The 14,998-nt window shown below is 40.1% G+C and overlaps 1 protein-coding gene across 4 annotated transcripts in view; it reads right to left on the bottom strand.

The window, feature by feature from the left end:
• Positions 1-14,671, bottom strand: part of ACTR3B (actin related protein 3B) — a 59,893-nt gene extending 45,222 nt beyond the window's left edge. For 3 of the 4 annotated variants that reach the window (XM_061198204.1, XM_061198205.1, XM_061198210.1), the window contains exon 1: positions 14,538-14,671. In XM_061198204.1, coding sequence (XP_061054187.1) covers positions 14,538-14,581 — 44 coding nt within the window. In that variant the 5' untranslated portion in view covers positions 14,582-14,671. The remainder of the gene's footprint in view (positions 1-14,537) is intronic. The other variant, XM_061198208.1, reaches the window with a different exon arrangement.
• Between the last annotated feature and the right edge of the window lie 327 nt (positions 14,672-14,998).

The raw sequence follows: 14,998 nt of genomic DNA, 5'->3' as shown, positions 1-14,998 counted from the left end.
ATGCCTTACTGCTCAGTCTCCGAGGAACTAAGGTCTTGGTGTCACAAGAGTTTGGGCAAGGCCAGGCCCTGAGACCCGTCAGGCCCAACAAGGAGTTTATAAAAGGCAAGACCCATCTAAGGGCACTCCCAAGTTCTACCCAAGTACACAAACCAAGTGGACCCACAAGTCCTCGACTCCAGGGCTCGCCAGACCCAAAAGGAGAGTCGAAGCCAACCCAGAGCCCAGGGAAGGCAATATATACTGAACTTTAAGAATTCCGGATCATCTTCAACTGAACCATTTTTCTGGAAGTAAATCCCAAATAACAAATATAAACAAAGTGAATGACTGCCCCAAGGCTAAAGAAGTCCAGAGAAGCTAACAAGCAGGCCAGAAATCACTAGAATCATTGCACTGTACCTAAGTCTGTGCTTTTAACAGGGGCCACATCGCTCACCAGCCACACCACCCACCTCGTACTTAAAGAAACCCACCCTCCCACACTGTTAGGTTATAAATTGCAGGATGACCAGAACAGGGTCCTTCTTCTTGATTTTATCTCCACCCTGGCACAGTCCTGGCTGTGGCAGACACTCCATAAGTATCTGCTGAATGAGTTCTTACCAGGTGTAAGAAAAGGCAACCACTGGCAAACTGCTGGGGAAGGAACCAGTGTTTGAAAAGGGGGGATGCTGACAGTCAGAAAAACAATTTGATGGGACAAGAAAAGACCAAAGACATTGTCTGATACAATCTCTCACACTTGGTTTTGTGTAATAGGGTTATTTCAAAAAAAAAAAAAAAGAAAAAACTTGAAACAAATATGAATACCACTGACCCTCTGAACAACACACGTTTGAACTGCACGGGCCCACTTATGTGTGGATTTTTTTTCAATAAATATACAAAAATATATGTGTAGAAGATCGTGTGCAAGACTTACACTGAACTGGATAGCCTATCCTTACACAGGCACAAGGTTAAGTGATATTTAATATAAAATTAATAATGAATCAACTATATACTTCAATAAAAAAATAAAATGAAAAAATAAAATAAATAAAATTAATAATGTGTTCGTTTTCTTACTTTGCTTTCAAAGAGTTACATTACAGTATGCCTCTCTCTCTCTCTCTCTCCAGTAATTGGAGAACCTGCAGAGCAGTCTATCATCACAGGTAAGTGGTGGTGTTTAAAATGCAACAATGCTTCCAATACTGTATTATGAATATGACTGTAATACTGTTTGCCATAAAAATTCTATAACGATTCATCCATCAGTGTATAGGCTGGGCTACCGAGAAGCAGATGTATCAATTACACTAGGTTTCCATCATACTGCTGCCTCTTCGTTATTAATGCTTGAAATGCATTGTAAATAAATATGAGTTCCTTTTTCACATTTTCTTTTCATTTTTGATGTCTAGTGTTAGTAACACATATAACATCTACAGTGTTTTGTATAATACTGATGTAGGTACTGACAGATGATTCATCTTGTAAACAGATGATGTAAACTTATGGCACCAATAAATACAGTACAGTGCTGTAAATGTATTTTCTCAACAACATTTTCTTTTCTCTAACTTACTTTAAGAATATAGTATATAACACATACAACAAAATATGTGTTAATCGACTGTTTATGTTGTCAGTAAGGTCAACAGTAGGCTATTAGTCGTTGTCTTGAGAGAGTCAAACGTTATACACGAATTTTCAACTGTGGGGCGAGGGGGTCGGTGCCCCTAGCCCCACTGTTGTTCAAGGGTCAACTGTATAGAAAAATTCTAACATTTATTAAAATTAGGCGCTAAGTATCATTCATGTCCATTATATTACTTTTGATATTTCTGAAAGGCAACAGAGTGTACTGTATTGGTTGTGACCACGCACTTTGGCACCAGACTGCCCGAGTTCAAATCCCAGCTCTGTTATTTGCCAAATGTGTAACTATCTGTACCTCAGTTTCTCCATCTGTTAAAAGGAGTATCATAATACAACCTACCCCCTAGGATTAGTGAGTTAATATATTAAAAAAATAAATAGAACGAGCACTACAACAGTGCTAGCTATATGTTTCAGTTATTTTTTACTATTATTTTTCTGTATGTCTGAAATATTTCCTAATTTAAATTTTTGGAAAAAAATTTTTAATTAATTAATGTATTTATTTATTTATTTATTTATTTACTTTTGGCTGAGTTGGGTCTTCGTTTTTTCACGCGGGCTTTCTCTAGTTGCGGCAAGCGGGGGCTACTCTTCGCTGCGGTACGCAGACTTCTCACTGTGGTGGCTTCTCTTGTCACGGAGCATGGGCTCTAGGCGCGTGGGCTTCAGTAGTTGTGGCACATGGGCTCAGTAGCTGTGGCTCACAGGCTCTAGAGCGCAGGCTCAGTAGTTGTGGCGCATGGGCTTAGTTGCTCCGCGGCATGTGGGATCTCCCCAGACCAGGGACCAAACCCATACCCCTTGCGCTGGCAGGCGGATTCTTAACCACTGTGCCACCAGGGAAGTCCCTGAAAATTTTTTTAAAAAACAGGACGTTCTGTGTCCAAAATCATATTACTCAGTCTTTCTGCCGTGCCCACTCTAAACACCACAAACTAATTTGTGAAGTGATGGAGATAAACTGCACTGGCAGTGAAACTAAAAGTACCAGGTGTCCTTCAACAACCATGGCTCAACTCCATCCCAAGTTCTGTGCCCTGAAATCATAAACAATGGCCCACAGCAGCAAAAGGTCAGGCTGCAGAAATGCATGGGGCCCTTTTCAGGCCCACAGCTCTAAAATTCAACTATATACTGATGATGCCACTACCACATGCCACTTGACAACAGTTGCTAGAGTGTTCAGATTCTGAAGTCACACCGTTCTGAGACAGCAAGTCTTCACAGAAGGGAGGCTTTCTGTCACAGAATCACATGAGTACCTTGCAGCAGTAACATTTGGCAAACAATGATCTTCATGACTGAGGCAAACTAACATGAAACTATATTAATATTTGTAGGTACTAACAGCTAACTATGAGGTCTTCCCTTCCTTTGCTAGCAAAACTGAAACCATTAAAACCACTGGCAAAAGCACAAATGACTCAGATCACTTTATGGTAATTTAATGTCTTTGAATCTTCCTGTGCTATTTTTTATATAGCATCAAATACACTTGAGGTTTTCTCACTTTGAATAATCACAACGTAAGAAACATGTAACAATATTTTTTAAGAGACATTCAAATTTTAAATTTTAACAAAATCTTCATCAATACAGGTTCATATAGAACTTCAACAAGACCCTATTAAACAGAACACTGTAAATATAACTAACAAGTGTTCCTCCTAAAATTCTCTCCTAGGAGGACAACCCAGTGCTAGATTGGCACACCCCATTAGAGATGATCTTACAATGGTGCAACTATACAAAGAACACAACCAAAAAGAAATCAACAAGTACAACACAACTCTTAAACAGGTAAAGTGTTCAAGACACCATTTATGCAAACAAAGAAACATTCCAACCAGTTTACTAGCTAGAAATTATGTAGCAGGCATATATGAGGACACTGAGAGAGAGAGAGGAGGGGAAACACGGCCCTTGTCCTCAAAATGTTCCCCAAAATGTTCACCTGTTAGACTCACAAACACAGAAAACAAACTTATGATGACCAAAGGGGAAAGAGGGGGGAGGGAGAAATTAGGAGTTTGGGATTAGCAGATACAAACTACTATATATAAAGCAAATAAACAACAAGGTCCTACCGTATAGCACAGAGAACTATATTCAATATCTTGTAATAACCTATAATGAAAAAGAATATATACATGTATAACTGAATCACTTTGCCATACACCAGAAACTAACACAACATTGTAAATCAACTATACTTCAATTTAAAAAAAAGAAAAATGTAATGTAAAAATAAATAAATGAAAGCCGTACAATAAATGATGTGAATTATACTTTTTTTAAAATGGTCACCTGTTAGAAACATGATTTCAGATTGAGTTTTTCACGGTAGCATGGCCCACATTATCGGCAGGTGAGTTTAAGATCATCTGGGTAGGCATCAAGAAAGAATGTAACAACCCTGACTGATCAGATCACCTGGGAAGCTTCTGAAAATACACATTCCCAGGGCCTGTCCCAGAATCACAGAGAAGGAGCCTGGGCATCCATATTTTAAACATCCCCTGCCCCTCCCCTGCCATGGTTCTGATGATCAACCAGCCCAGGAATCACTGACTAAACTATACCACATGCGATCATCTGTGAATTTTTACGTAACGCAAGCTCCCCATCCTCACGCTCACGTTCTAACAAAACCATCTACACCTACCACATTATCAGATAAAATGTACCTATAATGTTGAAGTTTAATACTGGCTAGAGGCTCAGAAGAAAGGACTCAGATGTACCAAGTCTGTCTTATTTAGAATACTGTGTGTTTAAGTATTCTATGGAAAAAAAAATGTAGGAAATGCTTTTCAATGCAAACTATTTATGTAATTAAGGCGTGATGAAAAAAATCTAGTAGTAGGAAAAAAAAAAAAAAAGGCTCAAAACAGAAATAGTTAATCCTTAGGAAGAGATAATAGGGGGGGAAAAAAATCTCTCAAACCAAAAGACAGTGAAAAACTAGAAGCATTCCTATTGAAGACAGAATGAAGCAAAGGAGACCCACCACCATAACTCTCATTTAACATTGTTTTGGAAGAACCAGATAATACAAATCACAAAGAACTAAATAAAAGGAATAGCACTGGGAAAGAGGAGGCAAAATTTATTTGTAAATCATAATTACAGACCTGGAATATCAAAGGAAATTAAGTGAAAACCAAAAAGCAATAGGGAATTCAGCAAGATGGCCAGTTACTCAATGAAGAGACAAAAATCAGCAACTTTCCTACCAGTAACAAGTGAGACTATACACTGGATGAAAAGATCCCAGTCACAATGGCAACAACACAGAAAAATATTACCCTTGAGAATAAACCATATGATGTGAAGAACTCTCCATATACAAGGAGACAAACAAAGACACACCTTATCCATACAGGATGACTCAAGAGTTTTAAAAGAAACATCACATATCACTAAATTCACCTATAAATTTAATGCAAAACCATTCAAAATCTGGGCCAATACTGAAGAAGGTGGTAGTAAATTATACATGGGTGTTATTAAAAGGCTGAAGTGTCATTATAAAGAGAAGTTTCACATTACCTATCAACACTGTAAATGCATATACCATATTATCCAAATAGTTTTAAATGCATACACCCTACTGCCCAAATAACACATTTCTAGTTATTTACCCCACAGAAGCACTTTTACATGTATGAAAAGATATGCACAAAAAATGTTCTCTACAGCATTATAACAGCAAAACAACGAAAAAACTGGAAACACTCAAATGCCATAAATAGAGGATAAATTAAATAAACTACATTGCAATCATTCAATAAAATGCTACACAACCAACAAAAATGAAGCAGACTTATGTTACTGACCATATATAGATATAATTTGAAAACAGTTGTGCTAAAAAACCAATGAGTCAACAATGAAACCGAAGAGAAAATTACAAGATACCTTGAGACAAATGCCAGTAAAAACACAATCCTACACAATCTATGGGATGCAGCAAAAGCAGTTCTCAGAGGGAAGTTCACAGTAAAAATAGTTGCAAAACAGTATATTTTCATACTGTGAGGGAGTTAATGGGGCCCACAGTGCTGGGTTCAAAGCGCAGCACTAGCTCTGTGACTTTAATCCCTCCTACTTTAGTTGCTTCATTGGTACAAGGTGAGTAATAACAATCCCTACTTCAATGTTAAACATTACCATTTCTGGAAAATAGCTCCTAATTCAAAAAGTAAAAGGATCTCACAGTCAATAATTTTATTTTACTACTGAATGTTATTTGATGTATAGTCATGATCTGTATTTCTTCCATGAATTATCCTTGATAATTTTTCTACTAGACTTTTGGATCTTATCAATTTTGTAAACTCTTACATACTGAGGATATTAATGCTTGCTCATATATATTACTAATTTTTCTGAGTTTGTTGTTTACCTTCAGTTATACATTTTCTGAAATATAATTCTTTAAACAATTTAGGTGATCAAATCTACCAGTTATTTTCCTGAATAATTCCCTTTGCAGTTTCTACCTTGAAAGTCTCTCCCTACACTAAAATTTTGTATTGTTTCTCTTCCAGTTCTGTGTACATCTAATATACCTGATACATGAAGAGACACATCAATCAGATTTTCCCAAACATGTGTACATAAGGAATTAAGATCAACAACTTTTACATTAAAAGGCTTTGGTTTTTTGTTTGTTTATTTGAACACCATCTTCCCAAAGGACAGCCAGCATGGTGGGGGCAAGCATCATTCTCAAAAATACATAAACTAAGCTTACAGACTGCCAGCCATATTCTCAAACTCAGTGCCACCTTCCACACATCCCCTGACCTGAGACCTTTTCTCATACGGAAATCAGGACAGACAGAAGACACGGAAACAGATCAATAGCTGCATAAAGCAAGACCAAGAGTTACAACTCTGCCTGTTAACCAAATATGTTCTCATAGTTCAAACTTCCAAACACTCTAAAAAGGTACCTATAAAAAGTCTCACTCTCACTCCTACACCCATCTACCCCATTTCGCCTTCCATCCTGTTCTCATGTATCCTCCAATGTCTCTTTCTGTAAATAAAGTATATCCTTATTTGCCCCAAACATTTTAAAAGGTCCTTGTGCAAAACTTCTTTCGCTCCTCTTGTTAAAGGCCCCTCTGCCCACAGCAGTAACTGCCTGCAGTGAGGAGGTTTAATCTGACTACCGTCAACTCAACATACTTATATATATCCCGCCTACAACCATGTGTCTAGAGCAGAAGGTGACAATGTAAGCTCGATTAATTTATGTTTGAAAGTGGAAATGTCACATTTTAAAACAGTATTTTTGAAACTGTATCCTGCAGGGAGGTTTTTTTGACTGAGACCTCTTATAAGGTCCAGTCTCAAACGCCCAACTTCAACCAGAATAGCTCTACCCCCTCCTAAGATGTTTTCAGTTTTTAAAAAAGTGACTACACTGACTCAGAATATGATTTTGATAAAACTAAAATTGCTCCCAGATCCTAATGATAGAGTTCTCAATAATATACACTCCCCACACTGTACACTGTATATTAACATATGATGAAGTTCTTCAAACGTTTCTTGGGTTGTCTGTCATACAGAAAGGGGTAGTCTCTGTTTATAGGACACAGTTAAACATGTAAGTTCCAATTTATTAATTATTTTATCTAAATCCAATATCCTTTTTTTTCTTTTTCTCTATTTGATTTGTAAATTTTACATTACCCTATATACCTGTCCATTTCTTCTTCTACAGCAGCATTCTTTGCCCTATGGCTAGTAAATATAAGATCATGATGTGTGGCCTCTTTGTGGGTTTGGCGCATTATCAAGTGAACTCTGACTTCCAGGGTAAAACGGTGGACTAAACGTGATCTAATCTCACTCTGTCCCGAAGCCCCACTAAAACCGAAGCAAAATGATTTTTTTAAGATATACAAACCACAACAATAGGGAGAAAAGAAGAGGAGGTAACAGCAAAATTCTGGCCCTGGATAGCAGAGGATCAGTAGTAAGTGGCTTTGGAGGTGTACAAAATCCAGCAGTGGGCAAAGCTGAGAACCAGCCCAACACACCCCGGACCCTGAAAAGCCCCGGAATGGGTGGCTGCACAGGCACCTATGGAACCAGGACTGAAGGGCCCAAAACACGAAGCTGAGGTGATACTGCCCCCTCCCGCCCCACACCTCGGGGTGACCACCCTTCCCTGACCCCCGCGTTCCCGCAAGCTGACTCTGGAGAGTGTAAAGCCAAGGGCCTTCGGACTCCCAAGTCACCTGGCCTGGGCGAGTCCAGGAACCATTCTGAAAAGAAAGGGGTTACCTGACTGAATACAGAAAAAAGCTGACGGCTCAAAGGCCCTCTCCCACGCCCTTCTCTGCCCCCAACTCAGCTCTCACAACACAAGCACCCAGACCCCACCCTCCAAGCAGATGATCAGAAGTATATCCTCCGGGGAAAATGACCAGCTCAGGAGGAAAGAGCCAACGACCATAAGACCAGGAGATTTCCCAACAAACAACCCACCTATATCACCCCTGGTGAAGTTCAAAATCAATAAGCCAAATCTACATATGCAGGCACTCAATAAGGCAGCAGTAACGTTCACAAAGCAAGAAGAAATAAACAAGAAACACAATAGTGATAGGAGCACTTAACACACCATTCTCAGTCAAAGAGTAAGTGGACAAAAAAACTGGAAGACCTAAATAACATCATCAATAAGATAGCTCATATAGATATACACTGAACTCTGCACATACAAATAGGGAATATTTCTCTTTCCAAGTACATACAGAACACTCACAAAACTGACCATATCTCAGACACAGTGAAGTCTAAAGAACAGGATATAAACAGCACTCTGACCATAATGTAATAAAACTAGAATTAAAAACAAAATCAAAAAACAAAAAGGCCCTTTTACCTGAAAATTTTAAAACATACTAGTATAGAAATATTGAGTTAAGAGGGAAATACAAAAGAAAAATACAGAAATGTCTTGAAAACGATAATGAGAAACTATACCCAAATCCCTGTACGTAAGGGATACATATAGTTAAAGACATAACAGCCAAAATTAAATACTTTTTCAATATAAAGGGAAAATTAAAATGAATTTAATATCCAACTCAAAAACAAACAAAAAAAAGGAAGGCAGAAGAAAGAAATAAAGATAAAAGTAGAAATAAGTCAAAAAACAGAAAAATAACAGAACTAATAAGTAAGCCCCAAGGCTTATCTTTAAAAAAAAAAAAAGATCCACAAAATAGGCACATCATTAGGTAAGCCATGAAGAAAAAAGGATGAAAACAAAATAAATGTGAGCAACAAAGGGAAAAATAGCCATAAAAACAAAGAGTTTTAAAAATCATGAGACTACTACATCCATAAATTTGAAAAATCTAGATGAAAGAGAATTTTTCTTTAGACAAATACAACACACCAAAATTGACTCCACTCGAGGTGGGAAGTCTAACCAGCCTTAGAGGAAATGTAAAGAACAGCAGGACTCTCCTCTCAAGAAAGCACTAAGCTCAGACAGCTTCACTGGGGAATTCTACCAAGACCTTAAAACTCAGATAGTCCCAAAACCACTTAAACTATTCCAGAGCACAGAAAAAGAAAGAAAACTTCCTAATTTGTTTTATGAAGAGAGTGTAACACTGACCCCGAAATCTGACAAAGAATGCACCAGAAAACTAAACTATAATTCATACTAATACTGACATGAAAATCTAAATAAAATATTAACAGAATCTACCTACACATCAAAAAATAATGCAGCATGATCAAGTGGGGATTATTACAGAATGCAAGAGTGGTTCAATATTAGGAAATCCACCATATTAACTGGCTAAGGAAGAAAACCACACGTTCCACCTATTATAAAGAAATCATACAACAAGCAACACTCATTCATGTTGTAACATTCCAAAATATAGCAGTTGACAGGTACTTTCTTAACATATTTGTATAACTTTCTTGACATATATTTGTATACGTGTGTAAGTATGTACATACACACAGCAGCCCAAAAGCCAGCATCTTACTTATTTTAGAAACACCAGAAACTATTCCACTAAAGTAAGGAACAAAAGGATAATGCCCACTAACTCCACTCCTATTTAACATTATTTGGAGGCAATGGCCACTGCAATATGTCAAAATAAAGAAAAAAAAAAGGCAATTAGAGCTCCTAAAAACGGAAAGGAAGAGGGAAAACAATCTCTATTTGCCAATGACAAAATTCTGTATCTGGAAAACCCTAAAGATCAAGAGAAAAATTCATACAAACAATAAGAGCATTTTGTAAAGTAGCAGATTATAAAATTAACACAAATACAGTTTATGCTGAACACCTGCTTTCCTTCTGGGACTCTGGAATTCTGGTTTGTGCTAGGCAGGAGGTGCCATGACCAGCCCCCAATAAAAACTCTGGGCACTGAGTCTCTAACAAGCTTCCCCGGTAAACAACGTTTCACACGTGTGTCACAACTGGCTGTGATTAAGCACATCTGCGTGACTCCACTGAGAAAGGATTCCGGATGCTTGCTCCTGGTTTCCTCCAGACTCTGCCCCATGTGCCTTTTTCCTTGGCTGTTCTTGCTTTTACCCTTTCACTATCATCCTGTGCTTGTTCCTAGCAAATCAATGAACCTGCGGGTGGTCTGTGGGACCCTCACCACACCCCAATCCATAAAGAGCTTCTGAAAATAAAGAAGCAAAAGACTAAAAACCCACAAAAAAACTGGCTAGAGAAATGAAGAGACAGAAAACAAAAACGCAAATGCCTCTTAACCATATGAAAAGATGCTCATCTTCCCACATAATAATATAAGAAATTCAAATTAAAACTACAATAAGATATCATTTCCTACCTTCTAAATTGGTAAAAAAAATTTTAATTTGGCAATTACTCTGCTGGTGAGTCTGTAAGAAGCCGTAGGCACTCTCACACATTGCTGGTGAAGACACACACTACTGAGTGGGATTTGACACTGTCTAGCAAAATTACACATGCACTTACCCTCTGACCCAGAAATCCCATTTCTAGAAACCTATCTCAGAGATGCTCCAGCAAAAAATGCAAAAAGACAAATGCACTGCACTGGCTACGCTGCAGTCTTTTGATAATAACAAAATGCTCAAAAAATGATGGGGACATGTCTAAAGAACTCCAGAAACAGCCCGAATGGGCTTCTGCTGGCCACATCTGGACAATTTAAGCATCAAAACAAATAATGGCAATAAGAAATAATAATCCATTGAATATAGTAAGAATGACATAAATAACTTTTTGAACAGATAATAACCCATACAGACGATAAATAAATAAATGGGAGCCACAGAAAAGTGCATCCTTATAGTAAAATGTTAACTAATAAATGTAGAAAATACTGGAGTTTTAAAAAAAACCCACAATATTGCAACCATCACTGTAATAATCCATTAGAACAAGAGTCACCACCAATGGATACTAAAACTAATGGGTGAAAGTTTAAGGAAGAACAGGGTATTTGCATAATCTCATAATATCTCTCCACAAATGACATTAATTACAAAGGGGAAAACAGTAACCGTCCAATGGAGAAATCTAGTCGACACCACCGTATCCGAATAATCCAAATGAACACCATCAACTATCTTCAGGCTTCTGATAGGATGAGTAAGTTCTGGGGAGCTAACGGGCAACACAGTGATTATAGTTCATAATACTGTTTTATACTTGAAAGCTGCCAAGACAAGTGGATCTTAAATATTCTCCCCACAAAAAAAAAAAAAAAAAAAGGTAATTATGTGACGGGATGGAGGTGTATCATAATGTGATAATCATTTTGCAATATATAAATGTACCAAATCAATATGTTGTAACCTTAAACTTATGCAATGTTGTGTGTCAAGTACATCTCAATAAAGCTGGAGGGGAAAAGCCTTCTGATGTGATGCACTGAAAAGCTTTGACATCACTTCTGTGGTACTCCTGACAAAAATATACACCCTGTATCTGTCATAAAGAAACACCAGACAAGCCTAAATTGAGGAACATTATCCATAACTGACTGTCAAAAATGTCGCTGTCCTGAAAGACAGAAAAAGGCTAAGGAACTGGTCCAGTGAAATGAGACTAAAAAGACATGATGACAGGCAAACACAGTGTACGGTGCCGGATGAGGGCAGAGAGCTGAGCGTCCAGAGACATAATGGGACCATTCATGGGATCCAGACTTAGTAGACAACTCTACTGCATAAACGTTAAATTTTCTGATTTTGATCACTGGCCTGTGACTATATGAGAGAAGGTCTTTGTTTTCATAAAGGATACACTGAAGAATCTTGGTATAAAACAGCACGACGTCTGCGACTTACAAACAGTTCAGAAAAATGATAATGTGTATAGTATATAGAGAACAATAAAGCAAATGTTAATAGTTGGTAAACTGGATGGAGAATATATAGCAGGTTTTTCGGTACTCTTATTGCAGCTTTTCAGTAGATCTGACATTTTTCAAAGTAAGTTTAAAAATATAAAAATCGTCAAAAATACGAAAAGTTCAGTTAAGAGAAGTAACACTAGGATTTGTGGGATATTCTCTGAACACTAAGCAGCCTAGTAATTCACTTAAGTAAATGAAGCTTCATCTCTGGAGCAAGCAGAGCCGTGGTCCATATTATCGTGGCTCCCAGCTCGCCTGTGCTCACTGAGCTGGTCTCAGGGCTCATTCGAGGAAGCCAGGCTCCCAGGATGAAATTCATTTGCAATTAAAAAATACTATTTAGTACACTGTCTACTCAATCATTAATGTCCACTATGTATAATTCAGTGTGAATTTTTCTGTTAGAATTTAGTACTAGGAAAAGTTTTTTCACCTGAGAAACAGGTATTTCTCTTCCTTCCCGATGACTGGAATTACATAACTGATGATGACCCTCTTATAATTTTGTCAGACAGGAAGACTAAGGCCAAATGTGAGGCCGGCCGGCTGCACCACTGGTCTACAGTTTAGGGTGACGCCCCAGGCCCATTCTTTTCCTTGGTCCCAGTTATTTTTAATCTGCATTTTACCCCTTTTTATTGTATTTTGAGGTAAAAGTCAATCCAAAAACCACTTAGCTCTATGGGAAATATAAGAGCTACTAACATGCTTAAATAAATTTAGGCTCTTCCAGGCTGCTCCATCTGGCCACACACTGGACACTGGAAATTTATAATTAACCACCGTTGTTTCCACAACAGAACATGTCCATGTGAAACCCACTGGGAAGATTCCCGGCCACTGTTTCTAAGTCCTGACACCAAAGCCTACGACAGCCTGAAGACAATAACATAACTGGGCCATAAAACAAAGATATTCTGAAGTTACATCTCCAAGTGAGATACCACCTACCTCAAAACGTCAAAACTGAGCAGCACATTTTAGATATTTACAGCAAGAATGATGAGGAAGGTCCCCAGCTTACTATTAGTAGAGGTATGACAAACCCTGCGGGCACATTTTTATTGCTTCTGCCAAGAAATGCTTTGTATTTCAATAGCTTTACAAGACTAAAACCACAAAAACAAAAAATCTCACGTGCAAATGTGAGAAGGAAAAATTCTTTTACCTGCTGCCTGCACTCTTGACACAAACAGACCTCAGGTGGGTGTGGGGTGAACACCAGTTCCTGGGAGGAGGGGTTGAATAAGGAAGCCAACAACTGGGCAGGGGGTGAATATCAATACTGGTTTGGGCTTGGGTTTTGGGTAGCAAAACAACTTCTAAAATAAAGAGCCCCGGAACTTCTGGTACAATGTGTATTTCAAAAAGGAAAATTAGTACAAGCAGAGAGGCAGTTTTTTCCAGCCTGTAACCACTACCGGTGGCTTCAGCAGCAAAAGAAAAGAACGATCCGTAGGAGACGGACTGAAGCAAATTAAAGAAGACACCCCTACAAGGTTGTCAAGGAAACTAAACCAAGTGCATTTCTCTACAGAAAAGAATCAAGGCTAAGGTGAACATACCACGGAATATTTTGTGGAAGAAATGATTAAAACCCCATCTTGAAAGATCTTGAAGACGCTAAATTTAGCAGGCAAGCTTGAATTTCTAAACCACCAGCTAGACGGATTCAGTGAGCACCTTCCTAAAACCAGCGAAGCGGGGGCCACTGAAAGAAAGTGCAGGACATTTCCTAAGGCCTCTTTTGCATATCTCAACAACATCAAAAGAAGCAATCACACCCCAAAAGTAATGCGAAATAAAAACTATACCACAAACAGGCTTTCCCAAATTTAGACTTTGTTTTTCAAAATGGAGTCTTTTTTTTTTTTTTTTTTTAAGTGAAAAGGCAACTCTACGCAAACTAAAGCAAGAGCTTAGACCGAGAGAACCATTCACTCCTGGAAGAGAGCAGAGTGGGCTGCAAAAAAAAGGTGTCAACTTGGTAGATGAATATAAAAACCTCCACAAGTAAGTGAGAATCCTCAGCAAGGAGAAATGGCATGCGTTTGGGAACCCAAAACGAGGGCCCCTTTTAAGAACGTGAGAAGGCAGGGGCACCGTCAGGCAGGCAGAAGGCAAGTGACGGCAGCGGGGTCTGCCTGCCCGAAAGCTGGCATCCCGGGAGGCCCCGGCCGAGCGCGGAGAGAGGAGGTGGGAGGCGAGGCGAGCCGGCCCGACTCCTCCCCTCGGTCCTCTTCGCATCAAGGGGAGCGAGCTCCGCGCGTGGCCCTCGCGGGCGTGGAGGAGAGGAGCGGGGCGCGGAGACGGGCCGGCCGCCCGAACCTGCCCAGCTGTCGGCCGAGACCCGGGCCCCGGGCGGGGCGCCTCCAGGTGAGAGAGGGGGCGGGCCGCGGGCAGGTGCTCGGCGCCGGGGCTGGAGCGGGGCCGCGAGGGAGCGGGGTGGGCGCCCGCGGCTCTTACCCGGTGCCGCAGTCCACCACGCAGGGAGGCAGGGAGCCCGCCATGCTCGGCACGCGCGGCTCTCGGTCCACGCTGGCTGCCCGGGAGGCCCCGCCGCTGTCCGCTTGCCGCGCTCACGCCGCGCCGCCCGCTCCCGGGAGCCTCCGCAGCGCCTCTGCCGGGAGCCCGGATGCTCGCCGCCGCCCACGTGACGCCTCTCCTGACTGACCAATCACGGCGCGGGCACGCCCGCCCCGCCCCCTGTCCGCCATCTTTAGTGCTGGCGGCGGAGCCTCGTTGCCCATACATCCAACCTTGCAGCTGGAGAGACTGCGGGCTATTTTTAACTGACTTACGGTGAACGTGACCCCCTTTCCGAAGGCTGACTCCTTCTCATCCTTTAAGTCTCCGCTCAAATGTCACCTTCTTACATTAGTTGTCTGTGATCACCCACTGGGTGCCCTCCCTGCACCTTACTCTGT

This window comes from Eubalaena glacialis, chromosome 8 (genome assembly GCF_028564815.1).
Source record: "Eubalaena glacialis isolate mEubGla1 chromosome 8, mEubGla1.1.hap2.+ XY, whole genome shotgun sequence".
NCBI classification, from domain to species: Eukaryota; Metazoa; Chordata; class Mammalia; order Artiodactyla; family Balaenidae; genus Eubalaena; species Eubalaena glacialis.
This window is presented reverse-complemented; position numbering and strand designations above follow the sequence as displayed.